At 38.4% G+C, this 21,291-nt stretch overlaps 1 protein-coding gene across 1 annotated transcript; it reads left to right on the plus strand.

Moving 5' to 3' along the window:
- Positions 1–55: 55 nt before the first annotated feature.
- isy1 (ISY1 spliceosome associated protein) lies at positions 56–20,237 on the plus strand. Its single transcript, XM_043707975.2, has 11 exons — positions 56–128; positions 1,595–1,617; positions 4,959–5,010; positions 5,733–5,798; positions 8,734–8,776; positions 8,862–8,974; positions 10,343–10,460; positions 11,341–11,463; positions 17,865–17,983; positions 19,410–19,496; positions 19,835–20,237. The coding sequence occupies exons 1-11, from the start codon at positions 126–128 to the stop codon at positions 19,940–19,942; spliced, it is 855 nt and encodes a 284-aa protein (XP_043563910.1). The 5' UTR covers positions 56–125; the 3' UTR covers positions 19,943–20,237.
- Positions 20,238–21,291: the final 1,054 nt, after the last annotated feature.

Below are 21,291 nucleotides of genomic sequence, written 5' to 3' on the forward strand. Positions count from 1 at the left end.
CCAATCAGCATCCTTCTTATCGAAACGTCAACCCTGACCTACGACCCGGGAGGTCGGCTTCCGGTTCCTCGTCAGGCGTCTTGAAGCATTGGGTTGTATGATCATAGTCGTTGACCACTTTTACAATGGTATGTATCAAATCAGCAATTATAAACCATGTTAGAGGAGAAGTGGGTGGATGGGGCATGTTTTTCACCCCCTTCCAGTCCTCTATTCGCCCTTGTTGGAAGATGTGCGCCTAGTGTGTTTAGGTTTATTTAGTTGCAGGGGGTTCTTTATCCGGCGATTTCTGTCCTGCTAATAGTTGTATTTCCCAGTTTAAATCTTAAAGGTTCCCGTGGAACTTTTATTCACAATCTTATAGGTTAAACTGAACAGAGCACCCAAAGTTTAATTTTCAATTTCGTTAGTAATATATTGCTATTATTATTATTGAAGTGTTAATTGTATTATGAAAACAATGCTCATGGATTAAAATTGGTTTAGCATGCTAGGTTTTAAAGATGATACATCGATGCTGGAAAACTAAATTGCACGTCCAAGCACAAATTGCATATTTTATGGAATGAGCTGCCAGAGGAAGTGGTGAAGGCTGGTACAATTGCAACATTTAAGCGGCATCTGGATGGGTAGATGAATAGGAAGGGTTTGAAGGGATATGGGCCGGGTGCTGGCAAGTGGGACTAGATTGAGTTGGGATATCTGGTCGGCATGGACGGGTTGGACCGAAGGGTCTGTTTTCCATGCTGTACATTTCTATGACTTTCTCACAGACACTCATACCCCCCACACACGTTTGTGGGTTGAATTTGTACTTGCAGAATTACATTTTATTTTGCTCAAAAACTGCGTGAATCCATGTAAGATTCTGTAAATCCCTTTTTTAGAAGTATAATCAGTATGAACATTGGGGCACAGACAGCTTTACACAGAGCACCTCACAGCTTCAGTGCATTATCTGAGTTGACATGGCACCTATTGTTAACATTCACTTGAGAATGTAACTTTAAAAAAAAGTTCTGGGATTTACATATGAAAGAACTGAAACCAATATGGTCATTCTAGAAGATGAGAGACTTAACAAACAATCCAGGTTTTTTTCAATATTTAATTTCAGTTGCATCACATTGTAAACGTTTGCTATAAATTCTGTGTCATATAATCTTATACTCCATAACCACCTGATGAAGGAGCAGGGCTCCAAGAGCTCGTGCTTCCAAATAAACCTGTTGGACTATAACCTCCAGTTGTGATTTTTAACTTTGAACACCAAGTAGAGCTAATTTAATTTAGACAGGGGTTTATTGGACTCTTCTTGGTTTGCATTCTTTCTGATGTTTACTGGGTGAATTTGGCAGTGTGATATTAACATTTTCAAAAATTCCTATTCTCTATTTACAGAAGTGGATTAATTACTTTTTGTGAGAATTATGATTTCAGTCTATGTTTTTAATAAATGTATCATTATCCTGCTGTGTACATTTGCTAGGTGATTGAAATGGGGTAATAAAGTTGGCATGCCATGTTGAGTTGAGTTCTAATACTCATTTCTAACTTGAGTAACTTAATGTAAAATTAATTTTCCCTTCCACAGGCTCGAAATGCTGAGAAGGCAATGTAAGTACATTCAATTTTCATTACTAAAATGAAATCCAACTTTCAGCTTAATTCTGATGTGTCTTGTGTGAATTTTTGGATTCCATGTAGTTTTTCTTCACCTGGTTGAACTATGGTATCCATTTTAGCTGTTTGGGTTTGGAAGGGATAGCTTCAGGAGCCTTAGTGAATTACTGCAGTGTATCTTGTAGATGGTACTCACTGTTTCATTGGTGGTGAATGGTACACACTGCTACTGAGCATCGATGATGGAGGGAGTGGATGCTTGTGAAAATGCTACTCCAGCAGGCTGTTTGTTTCTTGATGGTGTCAAGCTTCTGAAGTGTTCTCGAGCTGCATCCACCCAGTCAAGTGGGGAATATTCCATTACACTATTGACTTGTGCTGTGTAAATGGTGGACAGGCAATGGTGAGTCAAGAGGTGAGTTATACACCGAAGTATTCCTAGCCTCTGACCTGCCTTTGTAGCCACTGTTTATATAGCAAGTCCACTTGAGCTTCTGGTCAATGGTAATCCAAAGGCCGTTGATTGTGGGTGGATTCAGTGATGGTAACTCCATTGAATGTCAAATGGCAATGGTTAGATTATCTCCTATTGGAAATGGCCATTGTTTGGCATTTGTGTGGCGCAAATGTTACTTGTCTTTTGTCAGTCCAAGCCTGGATATTGCCCAGATCTTGTTGTATTTGAATGTGAACTGCTTCAGTATCTGAGGAGTTGTGAATAGTGCTGAACGTTGTATAAACAGCAGCAAACATTCCTACATCTGACCTTAAGATGGAAAGAAGGTCATTGATGAGGTAGCTGAAATTGTTTGGGCTGAGGGCATAAGGGACTTTTGCAGTCCCATGGTAGTGTCCCTGTCTCTGATCTAAGAGCCCTGGGTTCAACCTCACATGTTTCACAGGTGTGTAATAATTCCTCTGAATAGGAAGGGTGTCTACCTCAGCAGTAGAGCATTTGAATGCAAATCATGAGGTTCCTCAGTTCATGTTTAGGGCATCCTTAACAGTCTCTTATGGCAAAGTGGTAGTATCCCCACCTCGGACCATGAAGCCCGAGTTCAAGTCTCACCTGCTCCAGAGGTGTGTAGTAACATCTTTGTAATAAATGGGCAACTGGTAGCAATTTCTAAGCCATTAAATGCAGGCCTTGAGAACTCATGAACAGTTACCCTGAAGAACTTCTACATAGATGTCCCAGAGCTAAGATGACTAATTTCCAACAAATGTAACCATTTTTCTTTGTACCAGGTATGACTTCAACTAGTGAGAGTTTGCCCCTTGATATCCATTAATTTAAGTTTTTGCTATGGTTCGTTGATGCCATATTCATTCGAATGTGGCTTTGATGTCAAGGTCTGTCACTCGCACCTCAGGAATTCAGCTCAATGAGATCAGGAGCTGAATGACCCTGGCAGAACCCAAATTAGGCATCAGTGCTAAGTTATTGCTAAGCATGTGCTGCTTGGTAGCCCTGTTGATAACACTTCATTGATTGAGTAGACAGATGGGATGTTTATTGGCTTTGTCCTGCTTTTTATGTACAGGACATCCTTGGGCAATTTTCCCCTCTCACCCTAAACCTATGCCCTCTAGTTCTGGACTTCCTGACTCCAGGGAAAAGACTTTGTCTAATTATCCTATCCATGCCCCTCGTAATTTTGTAAACCTCTATAAGGCCACCCTTCAGCCTCTGACCCTCCAGGGAAAACAGCCCAGCATGTTCAGCCTCTCTCTGTAGCTCAAATTCTCCATCCCTGGCAACATCCTTGTTAATCTTTTCTGAACCCTTTCAAGTTTCACAACATCTTTCCGATAGGAAGGAGACCAGAATTGCACACAATATTCCTAACCAATGTCCTGTACAGCCGTAACATGACCTCCCAACTCCTGTACCAAAAAATGTGTTGTTGGAAAAGCGCAGCAGGTCAGGCAGCAGGTGAAGAAGGGCTTATGCCCGAAACGTCAATTCTCCTGCTCCTTGGATGCTGCCTGACCTGCTGCACTTTTCCAGCAACACATTTTTCAGCTCTGATCTCCAGCATCAGCAGTCCTCACTTTCTCCTCCCAACTCCTGTACTCAATACTCTGACCAATAAAGGAAAGCATACCAAACGCCGCCTTCATTATCCTATCTACCTGCAACTCCACTTTCAAGGAGCTATGAACCTGCACTCCAAGGTCTCTTTGTTCAGCAACACTCATTAAGTGTATAAGACCTGCTAAGATTTGCTTTCCCAAAATGCAGCACCTCGCATTTATCTGAATTAAACTCCATCTGCCACTTCTCGGCCCATTGGCCCGTCTGGTCCAGATCCTGTTGTAATCAGAGGTAACCCTCTTCGCTGTCCACTACACCTCCAGTTTTGGTGTCATCTGCAAACTTGCTTGCATCCAAATCATTTATGTAAATGACAAAAAGTAGAGGGCCCAGCACCGATCCTTGTGGCACTCCACTGGTCACAGGCCTCCAGTCTGAAAAACAACCCTCCACCACCACCCTCTACTACCTTTGAGCCAGTTCTGTATCTAAATGGCTAGTTCTCCCTGTATTCCATGAGATCTAACCTTGCTAATCAGTCTCCCATGGGGAACCTTGTTGAACGCCTTACTTAAGTCCATATAGATCACATCTACTGCTCTGCCCTCATCAATCTTCAATAGTCCTTGATATCACACAGAGTGAATTGAATTGGCTAAAGACTGGAATCTGAGGTGCTGGGGACCACTGGAGTAGGCCGAGATGGATCACCGTCTTGGCATTTATGGCTGGGAATTACTGCGAATGCTTAACCTTTCTCTTTTGCACTGAGAATGTGACTTTCTATGCCATTATCCAAGTTGTTAATAAATAATGTGAATAGTCATAAGTTCTAACACAGATCCTTGTGGGACACCACTAGTCAAATCCTTCCAATCACGTACCTACCATCCCTGCTTTGTCTCCTGCCACTCGACCAATTTGCCCTCAATTCTATTTAGTTAACAATCTGTTACGTAGGACTTTATCAAATGATCTCTCTGCCCATATAAACAATATTCATAGACTCCCCCTGTCCACTACTTTCGTCACCTTTTGAAAAAAAATTAGATGAGGTTTGTCAGGCATGAATCCATGCTGGCTATCCCTGATTAACTGAAAATTTTCAAGGTGTTCAGTTAGCTCATCCTTGAGTTTTTTTTCCAGCATTTCCTACTTTTGTTTCATTTATTTCTTGTATTAGTGAGTTTATTTATTACATTGCTGCATTGTTTTGTGTATATTTTATATTCCAGTGCAACATCCTTATAGATTACTAAGAGTTGAATTAATAATTCATGATAATGGTTTGTTTCAGGACTGCTCTGGCAAGGTTTCGCCAGGCCCAGCTGGAAGATGGAAAAGTTAAGGTTGGTAAATTGCGCAGTAGTTTTCAAGCAAGATGCAATAAAGAGGACCACTTTGTATGTAAAAAAAATATAAACTCTGGTATAGATGCTGTTCAACTACACAAGTGTCTCCTTTAATATTTACAAGAAGTAAAAAATGCTTAATTATGGAGCTTATATTTTAGATTCATGGAATCCCTACAGTGTGGAAACAAGCCCCTCAGCCCAACAAGCCCACAGCAACTCTCTGAAGGGTAATCCACCCAGACCCATTCCCCCACTGCTCTACAATTACCCCAGATTAATGCACCTAATCCACACATCCCTGAACACTATGTGCAAGTTTGCATAGCCAATTTATCTAACCTGCAGATCTTTGGATTTTGGGAGAAAACCCACGTAGACACGGAGAGAATGTGCAAACTCCACATAAGGTGTGAATTGAACCCTAGTCCCTGAGGCTGTGAAGCGACAGTGCTAACCACTGAGCCACCATGCCGCCCCACTGAATTATCAACACTTGACCTATCAAATTATATTTGGAATGAGTGTTACCTGGCCAATAGATTACCTTCTAGCAAAATAAATATAGTGCAACATAATTATTCCAACATGTTTTTTGCCTGAAGTTGAATAATGAGATCCTTACCTCTTCACCAGTTTGTTTGCTTTACAATCAACTTTTTGAAGTAGGCATTATTTGGTGTGGAGTTAGTATTGATTACTGTCTCTGCATTCAGTAGGAGAGGAGGCCATTCCTTGCATCAGAATGTAATGATTTGCATAAAGCAGAGAAATGGAGAAGACAGGTGAGCAAAATCTTCTGGTTAAATCTAACATTTCATAATTCTCTTGAGCTCCAGTAGTTTCTTGAATGGATTTAGCACAATAATATATTTGTTTACTTATTGAATATTTTATTGTATATCTGACCTTATTATCCGATGCTCAGAAGTTTGTCTTAATCAAATTTCAGATTGTTTGAAATTTTAGGAAATTTGGGTAGATTCCTGTTCTGATTTTAATAACTAGTCAATGTTAAAGTTAAAGAAAAACCAAAAGAACTGCGGATGCTGTAAGTCAGGAACAAAAGCAGTAATTGCTGGTAACGCTCAGCAGGTCTGGCAGCATATGTGAAGAGAAATCAGAGTTAACATTTCAGTACAGTGACCCTTCCTCAGAACTCATGGTAGCTAGGAAAATGTTAGTTTTTACGCAGAAGGTAAAATGGGGGAGGGGTTAGGTGGGGATAGAGCCCAAAGAGACAGAAGAATAGTGGACAGACAAAGAAGTGGATAATGATCTGACTCGGAGGGTGAATATCTGTTAGTGGAGGTGAAAGTGAGGACTGCAGTTGCTGGAGATCAGAGTCAAGATTAGAATGTTGCTGGAAAAGCACAGCAGGTCAGGCAGCATCCAAGGAGCAGGAAAATCAACGTTTCGGACCGGAGCCCATCATCAGGCATGATGCTGGGAGCCTCCGAGGTGGAGAGATAAATGGGGGGGGATGGTGGGGCTGGGGAGAAGGTAACAAAGAGTGCAATAGGTGGATGGAAGTGGGGATAAAGATGATCGGTCGGAGAGGAGGGTGGAGCAGATAGGTGGAAAGGAAGATTAGCAGGTAGGACAGGTCATGAGGATGGTGCTGAGCTGGAAGGTTGGAACTGGGGTAAGGTAGAGGGAGAGGAAACTGGTGAAGTCCACATTGATGTCCTGGGGTTGAAGTGTTCAGAGGCAGAAGATGAGGTGTTCTCCCTCCAGGCATCTGTTGGTAAGGGAGTAGAGATGGAGGAGGCTCAGCACCTGCATGTCCTTGGCAGAGTGGGAGACGGAGTTGAAATGTTCGGCCACGGGGTGGTGGGGTTGTTAATGGAGACTGTTACTGGCTAACAATGTACAGTATTGTATATAAAGCTAAGAAGAGATTTGATTGGGGATGTTTTTTAAATAATGAAAAACCTGGACATAGTAGATTGGGTGGCATTGTTTCTGTGAATGGGTGACACCCATCTAAAGTGATTTGCAAAAGACGTAAATGTAACAAGAAACTTCTGTTCACCACAGTAACTGATTTAAGTATGCTTAAGGTTTATTTGAGGCATTCAAAAAAGCATAACAGGTTTAACTAAATATGAAGGATGTACAGGACTATGGAGAAAGTGCAAGAGAATGATGCTAAGTCATGATATTTGCTTGGAGAGCTAGTGTGGACGCAATAGGTTTCTGGACCATAGCAAATCTGTGATGTTATTACAATTGTTTAAATAGAGTCATAGAGATGTACAGCATGAAAACAGATCCTTCGGTCCAACCCGTCCATGTCAACCAGATATCCCAACCCAATCTAGTCCCACTTGCCATCACCCAGCCCATATCCCTCCAAACCTTTCCTATTCATATACCCATCCAAATGCCTCTTAAATGTTGCAATTGTACCAGCCTCCACCACTTCCTCTGGCAGCTCATTCATTTGACATTTGAATTACCTCCAAAACCAGTACGTCCTTTCTTAATATGGGGACCAAACTGTACACGATACTTCAGGTATTGGACAATGTGATTCATAATGACTTCCCCATTTTTAAGATCGAAATCTTGAGTAATAAGGGCCAAATTCCATTTGCCTTCTTAATTACTTGGGACACTTGTATGTTAACCTTTTGTGTTACGTGTACCAGAACAACCAGATCTCCGTGTGCTGCACTTTTTAAGAATCACTCTCCATTTAAGTAATAGACTGCCTTTTGATTCTTCTATCAAATTGCATCACTTCACACTTTTTTCTTCATCTACTAAGTCTTTCCCCGCTTATTCAACCTAACTATATGCTATTGCAAAAAATCACAGAAGTGAAATTGTAGATTTCAGCATTAATTTGGTATTTTTATTGGAGTTCCACACTGAAGTTGGTGTTTTTTTCTTCAGTGAAGTAACAGTGAAGATGTTTACATTTTTTCATGCTATTTTTTCAAATATTTATATTAATAGTTGTAAGTGTACTGTAAGCTTTAACTCATATATGGGAAAGCAAAAAATAGCCATTAAAACATAGCCTAACAGTGTAAGGAGGAAAAAAAGAATTAATTCTAATATAGTCTAATGCAAGACAATTTGTATTTTAATATTATAAACAACTTTACTATAAACTAAATTCTAATTAATCTTGTTAGAGAAAATGTTTCATATTTTGATTGAATTACTGGGAAATGATATTGTTTTTCTCATTTTTAAGTACCAAAACAGAAATTGTTGGAAGAGTTCAGCAGTTCTGGTAGCATCTGTGGAGAGAAAACAGGGTTCTGAGGAAGTGTCACTGGACCTGAAACATTAACTCTGATTTCATTCCACAGATGCTGCCAGACTAGCTGAGCTTTTCCAGCAATTTGTTTTTGTTTGTGATTTACAGCATCTGCAATTATTTTGGTTTTTATTTCTCACTTTAAGTGCTTGTTATAACTTGCTAAATTTCAATAAATGTTTAGTAAAATCACTCATACATTGTTCTGCCTGTGTAATTTCTCATATCAGTTTTAGGATTTAGTTCAAAGATAGATGCTTGGAACTTTATAAATGTTTAAGCTTGAAGCCATCCCTTCCAAGGGATCATGCTATAGTTGCTTTATTACTGATCCTAGAAATAAAAACATATAGATGTACTTTTAGGGGATACACGTTATCAGATAGTTTTCATAATGTCTGTAGCTTATTTCTATTTAGTAATTAAACCTTTGTATTATTTTGTAGATAATAAGTGAAATTTCCAAAAAGGTAGCACAGATACAAAATGGTAAGTTTCTGAAAATCTTCAAAAATTGTGTTCGGTTTTATAGTATGCATTTGTATAAATTAAACATACTTTTTTTTACTTAAAGCTGGTTTGGGAGAATTTCGGATACGTGATCTGAACGATGAAATCAATAAGTTATTACGAGAGAAGGGCCATTGGGAAGTCAGAATAAAGGAGTTAGGAGGTCCAGACTATGGAGTAAGTACCTTATGAAACTGTTCTGATGACACAAATGGTTATTACAATGGCAGCCATAGCTGTTAGAAATTATGCATTTTCAGATTTTGATTGAAGCTTTGAAACAAAGGATCTAATAATAGCACCTATTTCAGAATGGGTGTCCTAATTTTAAACAAGCCTAGGCAATCTTAATTTATTATTAGGTGCAACTCCATAAGTCTGTGTATGTACCTCTTTGTTTAAATCTTTTAAGCTTCTGTTTCCAAGATAGATGAAAACCTTTGAAAACATACAAGGTACTTAACTATAAAAGGCTAGTATCTATTAGTACAGGATGTTAGTTTTTTTTTAACATTCAGCAGAAATAAATAAATAGTTTGTTTAGTGATCCTTTGTTACACTACTTAAATAATTGGTCTTCTAGTTTATTGCTGAAACATCAATTTTCCCATGTTTTAAAACTTCAGATGCCAGGGGAAGTGAAAATATGGATTCAGTTTCATGCCTGATCCCTTTAGCTGCAACAATATATCTTCTCCTTGCTCCCCTGGACCTTTTAACTTCTTGCTTTATTGCTTGTATTTCCCACTTCGCCGATCATCCGGATTACTTATCTATCTTGAGTACTTGTACTTGCTATGTTTCTCCCTGTCATACATTACTGCTATTTTTTTAAATATTACATGCTTTTCAAATCAGCCTGTTCAAAGATGTTATTACACACCTCTGGAGCAGGTGGGATTTGAATCCGGGCCTCTTGGTTCAGGAACACTATCACTGTTCCACAAAAGGGCCTCCATGTATCACTGCTATTGCTTCACCATCCCATACCAAAGACTCAGGTCTTTACTGACCTCACCACCAAATGATGCTTTTCTAAACAATATCCTGCAAGTGTTGTCGTCTTGTTGACATTTATTAGGATCTACATCCTAACACTTCAACATAATTGATTGTATGTTATCGGATTGAGTGGCATATCCTTCAACTGTCAATAGCTGAATAGGTGTAATATTGGAATTTGTATTTTAATTTTTTTTAACAATTTAGCTCAAGATTCTTTGTGTTGCAGTTTTCTGGGAATCTATATATTGTGCACAATCCCCAGCATAGAAGGTGAATGTCCCTCTCAGGTTTTTTCTGTTGTCATTCTAAAACTGGTCACTATGAAGTGTTCAAGGAAGTGGCTGCTGACTTCTGTGAAACAGCTAAAATCAAGAATTCAACATTGCTATGGATATATATGACTCCGATTTGCCTTCTCCCAGCCCTGGAGCTGAGCATTGATTATTCATTGTACTGTTCCTGTTAAATCTAATGCAACATTGTAAGATTATAGGCTGGATAATGCTTTTTTGTAACTTGGAGATTTTTTTCAACACTTAGAAAATTGGACCAAAAATGCTGGATCATGAGGGAAAAGAAGTTCCAGGCAATAGAGGATACAAGTATTTTGGAGCAGCTAAAGATTTGCCAGGAGTCCGAGAACTGTTTGAAAAAGAACGTATGTTTTTTTAAAAAAAATTTCATCCTTTTCCACCTGTAATTCTAAAACCTTCAACCTATAAGGAAGTGTGATGGACAATCCTGGTATCCTGTTTCTATTCCTATTTTTCATGTTTGAGCCTTGACCGTGATTGTTGCATGCTTCTTGATCATAGGAACGACATAGATGAGCCAAATATCTTATCCTCCTCTAATATTTGTATGTACTTCCACAACTTGCTAACTGTGTTGCTGGTTACTAGTTACGCATGCTGGTTGACTTTACCCAATCCCTAACTTCAATGAGGTGAGACCAGTTGCAGTACACCTACGATTGCTTTACTAATGCAAATAATTAAACATGTGCCCTTGTTGGTATGCATATCTGTTGAGTTATGGGGGAATCCAAATTATATAAAGCTTTTCTTCCAGAATTGTAGTTGCATTGCTTAAGAAGCAGGCCATCTCATCGGTGCCTTTGTCTTTGAATGACTCTCTGACTTTAAACAAAGATTGTCTTATTTCAAAATATGCAGGCTTCCAATTTTCTTTTATCTGATATTCTTGACACCACCAAGTGAATCGGAGTCCTACTGTTAGTCTTCCAATCAGCCCAAAATATCACTGATTTCATTAACAAATTATAGTGCTGCATGCTAATGTTCAGATGTATCATTTACCATACTGTATCGATGAACATTCCCATTTTAGATATTGGATAATATTACCTAGACATATTTTAATAATAATGGCAAAAGATGTTAAGAAGAATGATTGATTTTTAAAAAATCACTCAAAACTAAATATATAATAATAGGCAGTGCAGTACATAATACATTTGTTGTTGTTGTTGTTCAAAGAAATTACAACATACCATTTAATTATATCTTTGGTTGCAGCACCTGCCCCACCACGGAAAACCCGTGCTGAGCTCATGAAAGATATTGATGCAGACTATTACGGTTACAGAGATGAAGATGATGGTGTCCTTCTACCCCTAGAACAAGAGCTTGAGAAACAAGGTAAATCTAAAGAGCTAATCTATTACATTTGGCAGTTGTAACAAATGATAGAATTCTGTAATTGTGATAAATACAGGTTATTGACATAATGGACGTACTGCTCCTCGGATGCTGCCTGAACTGCTGTGTTCTTCCAGCACCACTAATCCAGAATCTAATCTATATTGGAATAACATGATTTGACACAGATTACATCCAGTTCCAAACAGCAATTGTCAGTAAAACTTGAGAATTTCTGAAAATAGACACATTTTGTTGAAGCTTTTTGTCTTGCACTCCTCAGGACAAATTGCAAGGTTATTAATTCAGAGGGGAAAAAAAATCAACATTTATACTGCATGAAAGGCAAGTGCTGATTGGTTAGCAAGTGGACGCCAATAGAGGTGTTGCCATGGAGAATGTCCTCATTAATGCTGACGGACAGTTAAGTGCCTGCCTCTGCTTAAATTCTAAACCAGGAAGGTTGACTCTGGTCAGGGCATTAGCCTGAGAAATGAACCTGTGAATTACTGTTAACCTGTTTTGTTGGATTGAAAACAGTTACAAGCCTGACAGACAACACAATTCCTTGTGCATTCAGGATCAACCAGCGATTGCAGAATTGCATCTAATGTTAGACCCAGTTGCAAATATTCCAAGTACATGCTGATTGGGTATGGTCAGTACCTTGCTTGTTATGGACAGTGAAAGGGATGTGCTGTTTTCGGGACTTATGACTGACTTACATTCCTGGTATCTCACTGACTCTGAAACTCAAATGGTATATTACTGATTTGTGTAATAAATGATCTTTTTGGCTTGACGGCAACATTCTGATAGTGGCCAACACCACTTATGTTGCCACTGCACCAAACAGCATGGAACAACTAGCTTCACCTGTTGCTCAAATCTTTGTAATATGTTACTATTTCAGGGAAACCTATGGTACATTTGACCAGGAGAAAGACCTTCACATGGTCCTGAAGGACTACAGATAGAAGTTGGGACATAAATGCACACAATTATATTACATTAGTTGTATTAAGACTGCAAATTTTAAAACTACAAATGTATTATGTAAGATTTGTTGCATACAAGTGAGTGAGATTACATTCTAAAGAGGTCCTTCAGCTTTTGATGGATAGACCTGCAGCTTCTGGTAGTTGTTCCAGGCTTCTAGCCACCTCTGGCAATCTGTACTTTTGACCATCAGTATTTGAAAAACTGACCTTGATGAAGGTCAGTTCCAGAGTTCACTAATCTTGGAAGTGCACTAAAGGACTCTGACAGGATTGATAAAGGAAGTTTCAAACCTTCCATTCTGCAATTGTTTTGTCCATAGGACCAGAGTGACTGCCCATCTCTAATTTTTTCAAGGTTAAAGCAGTTACCTAACCCAAGAACTTCCCAAAAGTATATTTAAAAATTTGTTCTTACCAGAACTTAACAGCTATTTGATAACTTTAATAAGAAAAACAATTATATAATGAAACATAAATTTATACTTAAAGCATTTGCAAATCATATTAGGTACAATAATTCTAAATCTCAGGTGTGAAAAACCCAGAATGTATTTTTGATTGCTTAATGATTGTTTGGATTTAGCCATCAGTGATGAAATAATAGCACTTGTCACTGGATTCAAAGATAGCTGCCTGCAAAGGTCCTGATCTTGTGGCATAGATTTCATTTTTCCTGTCAATAGTTTGATTCTGACACTCAATAAGGGAGGCCCTGACATCCAGCAAGAACAGTACAATCAAAAGCGATGAGTAACTAATGACACTGAAGAGTTCTCACCATCTTAAAATCCATAGATTTGGCTCATTGAGTCCACACTGACCTTCCAAACAGCATCCCACCCAGACCACACACAACCCCCCCCCCACTCTCTCCCTGTAACCCTGCATTCTCCATGGCTAATCCATCTAACCTACACATCCCTGGACACTGTAGCCAGTCCAGCATGAAATAAAATGCATTGGTCACCCTTCAGTAAATAATTTTACAAATTAAAATAAATGGGACAAAGAAATAGAATCGAGTTAGAGTCGGAATAACCAAACTTTCAAAAAAACTTTGGATATTTTATTCATTGTGGAATTTCAAATTCTAAAAATTAAAAAGAAATAGTGATTGAGGGCTGAAGAGGTTGTTCAATAAATATAATTTATTATACCGCCTAAAAACCCATTTGCAGATTGTCCACTGAGATGACCTTTTCACGGATTCTTAGATTAGATTGCAAAAATGGAAGCTCTCATAAGTTTATGCAATTTCTAAACGTTTCCATCTGCAACCTGTAGAAGAGAAGAAAATCAGGGACAGCAACTTTTGCATTTAACTAAGATTTGTAAACATCAGTGTCAGCTTCACAATTATAATGACAGTTTTGCCATCACTGGCTCAGGTTTCATCATTCTGACGTTTTGGGGGTATCCATTTAGTAAGGTTTACTATCTGTATTTTTTTTAATTCTATAGTTTTGTAGACTTCCTGCCAATATATGCAGTAATTTACTGAACAAATGGATGAAGTTCTGTCCTTTTTAAAATGGTGCTAATCCAGTGGAGCTGGCCAGTCCCATAGCAGTCTGAGTGTTTTACATTCAGGCATATCATGTTGCCTAGTAATGGCAATAATGACATTGCAGGATAATGTTCGGCCTCCTTTGTGATCTTAGGCAATTTGTGTATTTTTTGTGCTATTATCCAGCCCTTCAGAAAGTAAATTAAACATTTAATATGATAGAGCTTGATACGAACTTATTAATCTGATTTAATCATAAAGTCAAACAACATACTCTCCCTCCCCTGCAGTGTTTTTTGCTATAAAACCTGACTGACAGTGTACCCATTTTGACCCTCTGTCCTGTTAACAGCAGAAATGGGATTGTCATGCTTGCTAACTCTTTAGTTGCTAACTTACCAGTGGTCAACTGAGCTATGACATTCAAGAACTCAATCACTTGTCTGTACATGTGTAGAAAGGGTTAGTAGTGAAGATGGAGAGAGCTGTTGGTTTGCTGCATGCGACAGTGTGCATTGGATGAATGAGCGTAAGGTAAAACTATTATTGCACTTACTCTTGTGGAACACAGAAGGTCATTGACCTTTTTGATGCATTGCTCTGCATTTGATTTGATCCTGGTAGGCTGTCCATACCTGCTGTACCTTGGCCCCTCTTGTGGTCTGCATGGTTTAAAGAAAAATGGTCTCATTGACCACCCTATCCACTAGGATTTCTGAATCTCCATCTGAAAAGTGGGGTGCCACCTTCAGTTTCTGAGACATTTTGTTTCCTAAGAGGACAACGTGTGAGGTAATTCCTGATTTGCAGCATCTGAAGTGTGTGCATCAAGCATTAAATATGAGGCAGTGCCCTGTATGTTTGTGTGGCAGGAATCTCACCTCTCCTGCCACATGAATGCACGAGAAGGATGCTAAGGAGGTCAGTTGCACAATAAATTATGTAAAGAGTGAAACTTTGACTCTGGGACAGGATCCTGCTGTTAAATGTCCCAGAAATAATGCTTTGCCTAAAAATAGGAAAATCCATCCCTTTAGTCCTTAATCTTTTAACCTTGGTTCATATGTAATACAATATCTTATTTACTCTGCTTTAGTGATCAAATTTTTACTCATTTTGATTGAATTTGAATCCAGAAAATATTGTTATTTTAACTAATTGTGCCGTTTTGTCTTACATTCAAGAATGCAGTTTGGTATGTTAAATAATTTATTATTTCAGTTTACGGAAGGGTTTTTTTGCATGCTCTGGTTTTAAACATATGTCTTTATAGATCATGTTGTTCTCCTTCAGTCACCGATTAGTGCTTCAATCAGTTGAATTCCAAATACATGCAATTTTGGCAACATGCTTAGTGTTTCTGAATCAGCCTTCCTTATTAAGACCTTGCATAAATTCAAAACTTCAGTGTACATGTGGTTTAAAAAAAGTAGTATCTCTTTTTGGATAAAGTTATTGCATTAATTTGTTCTTTGAAGACTGGTCATGTATTGTCAGTTTAGGACAGCAGTAGTAATTGTTTTGGTGTAGTAACGCTGTCCTCCATAAAAGCCGCACAAAAATGGTCCATCCTGCTGTTCAGAGCAGAAGGGAGTAAATCTACGCAGCAACTAGCAACTGAGTTCGTCTGAGATAGATGTTCTGAGAAGTGGCAAGTGATCATGAGTATGTGATTAAAGTGATGATAATTAAGTGAATTTCCTAATAAGTATGCATATGCTCATGGTAAAAGCTTTTTTTAACAATGTTTCCAGTACTTATGATGTTATAATAATGATCTCAACTAATCCCAATAATTTCTGAGGCTGCATTGCCATCATCTCTCACATGGAAGATGGAGGTGAAGGCGTAATGGTATTATCACCAGACTATTAATCCAGAAAAGCTCTCGTGAACAGGGTTTAAATCCTACCAAAGCAGATGGTGGAATTTTATTTCAATATAAATCTGAAATTGTGTCTAATGGTGACCATAAAACCATTGTCAATTGTGGGGAAAAAAAACCCATCTGATTCACTAATGTCCTTTAGGAAAGAAACTGCCATCCTTACCTGGTCTGGCCTACATTTGATTCCAAATCCACACCAATGTGATTGACTCTTAACTGCCTCTGTTTGATTGGGGGTGGCAATAAATACAGGCCCATCCTGTAAATTAATTTAAAAATAAAATTTGTAGACTTGTACGGAAAGATGCACGATTGCAAAATGGGAAAGGTTTAGATTTTAATGAAGTATATGTGACTTTTCCCAATGGTATCTCATTTCTTATTACATTACATTGATATAATATGTAACATTATCAACTAAACCAATTTAGTTTATTACAGTAAAAAACTTCTATTCATGTGCATGTGATTAGCAGAGTAATTTCATTAAATTGTGATATTTTGGGGCATCACAGATTTGTAAAGGATTGTGTACATTTTAAAAATACCCAACAAAGTGCAGAAGTAATACACACCACAGTGCTTGCCAGGAAAAAGTGCTCAACCTTTTCATGCTGATATGCTAAAAGTACGAATAAATGATTTAGTCCCTATCTATCATTAAAAAGAACATGGCTGATTCTGCAACCTAAGTCCATATACCTGCCTTTGTTTCATCCCTTAATATTTTTAGTTAACATCCAACCTGTTTATCTCTGACTTGAAATGAATAATTGATCTAGCATTAATTTGAGTTTTCAGAATTTCTGCAACTCTTTGTGAGTTGAAGTGCTTCCTGATTTAACTGTTCTAATTTTTTGGCAATTTCTCCTGGTTCTTGTCTTCCAACCAGCAGAAATAGTCTCTCTCTCTCTCTGCCCTATCTGTTCTCCAATTCAGCCCTTAGCCATCTAAATTCTATGGTTTAAAATAGGCTGAGAAGTGGCAGATGGAGTTTAATTCAGCTAAATGCGAGGTGCTGCATTTTGAGAAAGCAAGTCTTAGCAGGACGTATACACTTAATGGTAAGGTCCTAGGGAGTGTTGTTGAACAAAGAGACCTTGGAGTGCAGGTTCATAGCTCCTTGAAAGTGGAGTTGCAGGTAGATAGGATAGTGAAGAAGGCATTTGGTATGCTTTCCTTTATTGGTCACAGTATTGAGTACAGGAGTTGGGAGGTCATGTTGCGGCTGTACTGGACATTGGTTAGGCCACTGTTGGAATATTGCGTGCAATTCTGGTCTCCTTCCTATTGGAAGGATGTTGTGAGAGGGAAAGATATAAAAGAGACCTATGGGGCAACTTTTTCACACACAGGGTGGTACAGATATGGAATGAGCTGCCAGAGAAAGTGGTGGAGACTGGTACAGTTGCAACATTTAAGAGGCATTTGGATGGGTATATGAATAGGAAGGGTTTGGAGTGATATGGGCCGGGTGCTGGCAGGTGTGATGAGATTGGGTTGGGATATCTGGTCGGCATGGACGGGTTGGACTCCTCACAAGCTCACCTCACAATTTAAGTATTTTGGATTAAAATATCACTTTCTTCTCCTGCTCTGAAATCCCAATCCCTCAAATCTATGACTTTTGCATTCTGTAATACAATCTATTCATAACCATCTGTATGTCAGTAGATATTGATGTCTTAGACAATCAGCATTATGTATGAATAAGGTTGAAACTGAAATCTGAAGTCATAAATCAGTAGTACATGTGTTGTGATGGCTTGTTTCCTAAATTTGCTGGCTTTGAATTCCACAGTTACCAGATGCTGAAATTTTGAAGTCTTCATTATGATCAGTGTTATGATTTACATAAGTGGAAATATCAGTAACAGACATGGCTTAGTGATCTGCATCTTAAGATGAAGAAGAGCATTTGTGCTTTGACCAAGGGCAAACCAGCTGTGAACAAAATTTACATTTAACTTGAGAATTTCAACTTTGTTTTTCCCCCACTTCTTAGTTATAATGGAAGCTGTACAAAAATGGAAGGCAGATAAAGAGGCCAGACTTGAGTATGGAGGTGACAAAGAAGAAGAGGAGGAGGAAGAAGTAAACATTTATGCAGTGAAAGATGATGAGGTAAATGTTGTACCAAAACTTGAATTAGAATAGTGACTGTTTTACATACAGGATTTTTCTATCACAGAAAAGATCACAGAATCACTGTGGAAGCAGGCCATTTGGCCCATCGAGTCTACACTGGCACTCTGAAGAGCATCTCAGCCAGATATGTAATGATTGTATAAGAACAAAAGAAATGGGACAGTGACATTTGTATCACTACACAAGCCCATTCTTCATATAGTAAGATTGTGACTGACCTCTTTCCTGCATAGCACGAGTTTTCATACATGTACTTCGCTGGCATCTTTCAGACAATGTGGAAAGTTGTTTAGTTATGTCCTATCCACAAAAATCAGGAAAAATTCTGTCATGTCAAATATAGCCCCATCTGCCTCCTCTTGAGTAACTCTGTTTTTGGCAGTCCTCTCAAGGGGAACTTAACATCAATAACCTATTCAGTGATGCTCAGTCTGGGTACTGCAAGGTCTGAATCCAGAGGTGAACTCAGTGACTGCGTTTGATATCAAAGCAACATTTGACTGAGTGTGACATCAAGGAACCCCACAAAATTGAAGTCACTATTTGCAATCATTCCCAACAACTCAAAGAAAGACAAAAGGATAACCATGGTTATTAGAAGCCAATCATCTGTATCAGTACACTGCTGCAGAGTTTCCCAGGGTAGTGTCATAAACCTATTCATTTTCAGATGTTTCCTTTGACCTTTATGGTTCAGGAAAAGGCATTGAGGTAGTAATGTCTATCGATTGCACAAATATTAATTAGGATTCAGAACTCCTCGGGTACTGAAGCGGTCCATATCAGAATGCAGCATGACCTGGAAAACATTCAGACGTTGGGCTGAGAAGTGACTTGACTTAAGTTTCAAGTGGAGGTCATGGCCATCTCCAGCATGAGAGAATCTAACCATCTCCACTTAACATTCAATGTGTTATTGCTATAGAATCCCCTAATGTCAATGTCCCTGGATTCTACTATAAATCATTTTTACAATGGTCCAGGAACAGAAATAATATGTAAAGATGTGCCTTCACAAAAGAATATTTTGGCACCTTTTGTAGTTTGATAATAGTGTGTCTGTAAGACTTGATCTGTTTTTTAAGATTACATAGCTGTCTTCGCAAAACCTCCTTGAATACAGTTCTGTGTGTTTGAATATTTATGCCATTTTTTCCCATTAATGTTTGATAATTAAAGCCTTTGTTTTGCATTTTCTGCTGAAGAAAAATGGTATTGCTAATGAGAGAAAGGAAAAAAGTTAATGTTTCTTTAAGCAGCTAAAAATTTAAGTCATGATAGCTGAACATTTTAACCTTTGTTCTAAAAAATATATTAAATTAAATGCATAATATAATCTAAATAATTCAAAGCACGATTCTGTTTCTAATAAATTAATTGTATTTAATTTCATATGCATTAGTCTGATGATGAAGGTGGGGAACAGCTGGAAGGAGAGGAAGACCAGCAAAAGTTTATAGCTCATGTTCCTGTACCATCACAGAAAGAGGTAAGAAAACATTGAAGAAATTCTAAATTCAATAACACTGAAGTGCAGAGAGAACGTAATTGCTTGTGATTTTTTTAACTTCAGGCTGTCTTTCTGATTATAGGTATGGGTTGACGGAATGATGCTCTAAAAATGACCATCTACTGTTGCTCGTAGTACATTCTTAAGAAATTGAGTCACGAGTACTTCAAGTGTGACTTATTTCAAGTTCTTTCGACAGTGGTGGATTGTTCTGCTTTACAACATATAATTCTATTTAGTACTTAATATAATTATCTACTTGGACTACTTTTCTGAATGTAATAACTTGATAATATTTTTAATTTCTGTCTTTACAGATTGAGGAGGCTCTTGTACGACGGAAGAAAATGGAGCTCTTACAGAAATATGCCAGTGAAACTTTAATGGCTCAAAGTGAAGATGCAAAAAGGCTTCTTGGATTGTAACAACACAATATTTGATAGCCAATACAAGGGGACTTATTTTATATGAAACTAACAATCTAGTTGTAGATTTGTGCACCAAATAAGACACCGAGCTCAAGTACAATGTTGCACAATGGCCAGAAAAGCCCAATATTGCCATCTACGATGGTGGAGGACCAGACAATGCTTTATGTAAATAACAAGCCTTTTTAAGTTAATGTGAATTGAATCCATTTTTCATTTCTAATTTAATAAAATGATCTTTTCTAGATAATGGGTTATACATCTAGATGTTTTCTAATGTTCAACACAATAGCAACTGTAGAATTTCTTAGAGTGATGCAACCTTTTTGGATATTTTTGGGGATCCATCCAATAAACTGCTGATGGGGTTAGTATGCTCTTGGGTCAATATGATATTGTTGGTATTGTCTACCAAGAGATGCCAGATATATCTGAACCAGCAACAGTGGAAGCTGTTCATCAGTTTGATCCTGCCTAACAGTTACCCAAATATCACCAGAAGAGTGCACTTAGGAAACGGGCTTTGTGGACTTAGTTTGTTTATCTTAGGTTGCTACAGTTCCACATTGTTACTCACCTCAGGCATAACATCCATTGCTTTTGTGATGAGTTGATTGCAGCATCAAGTGATAGAGGGCTGATAATTGTAGAGTCTAGATATGTGAAACTATCAACAACCTCCATTGTCACAATGTCGGTGGTACTATGGTAACATCCTGGAATTTAACATTTTTCTTCCATGCTGATGGTCAAACCAAACTCTTTACAGGCATAAGAGTGTATGTCCATTTGCCACTGAAGGTGTTCCTCAGTATGGAATGCCAGCGTTGTGGTGAGAGTTTAGATTAAATTCCCTACAGTATGGAAACAGGCCATTTGACCCAACAAATCCACACCGACCCTCTGAAGTGTAACCCTCCCAGACCCATTCCTCCACCCTATATTTACCCCTGACGAATGCACCTACAGGTGATTTAGCATGGCCAATTCACCTGACCTGCACATTTTTGGATTGTGGGGGGAAACCCATGCAGACACAGGGAGAATTGCAAACTCCACACAGACAGTCGCCCGGGGCTGGAATTGAACTCGGTCCCTGGCACTGTGAGGTAGCAGAGCTAACCACCCATTTGTGCCATAAGAGTTGTACCACTTTAAGTGCTAGGCACAATTTTGACTTGCATCCCCAGCAAGCAAGACTGTTCAGCTTTGTCAATTCTGGGACATAATTGGTCAATCTGTGAATAATGTGAAGATATATAACCACAATAGAACAAAGAATTGACCAAAGGAGTGTCAGAACATAACCCTGCTTGACCCCATTGTTGATCCAAGGATTCCTAACA

The sequence above is a fragment of the Chiloscyllium plagiosum genome, unplaced genomic scaffold (genome assembly GCF_037043375.1).
Source record: "Chiloscyllium plagiosum isolate Xiang-an unplaced genomic scaffold, Cpla_swu_hap1 HiC_scaffold_14, whole genome shotgun sequence".
Lineage (NCBI taxonomy): Eukaryota > Metazoa > Chordata > Chondrichthyes > Orectolobiformes > Hemiscylliidae > Chiloscyllium > Chiloscyllium plagiosum.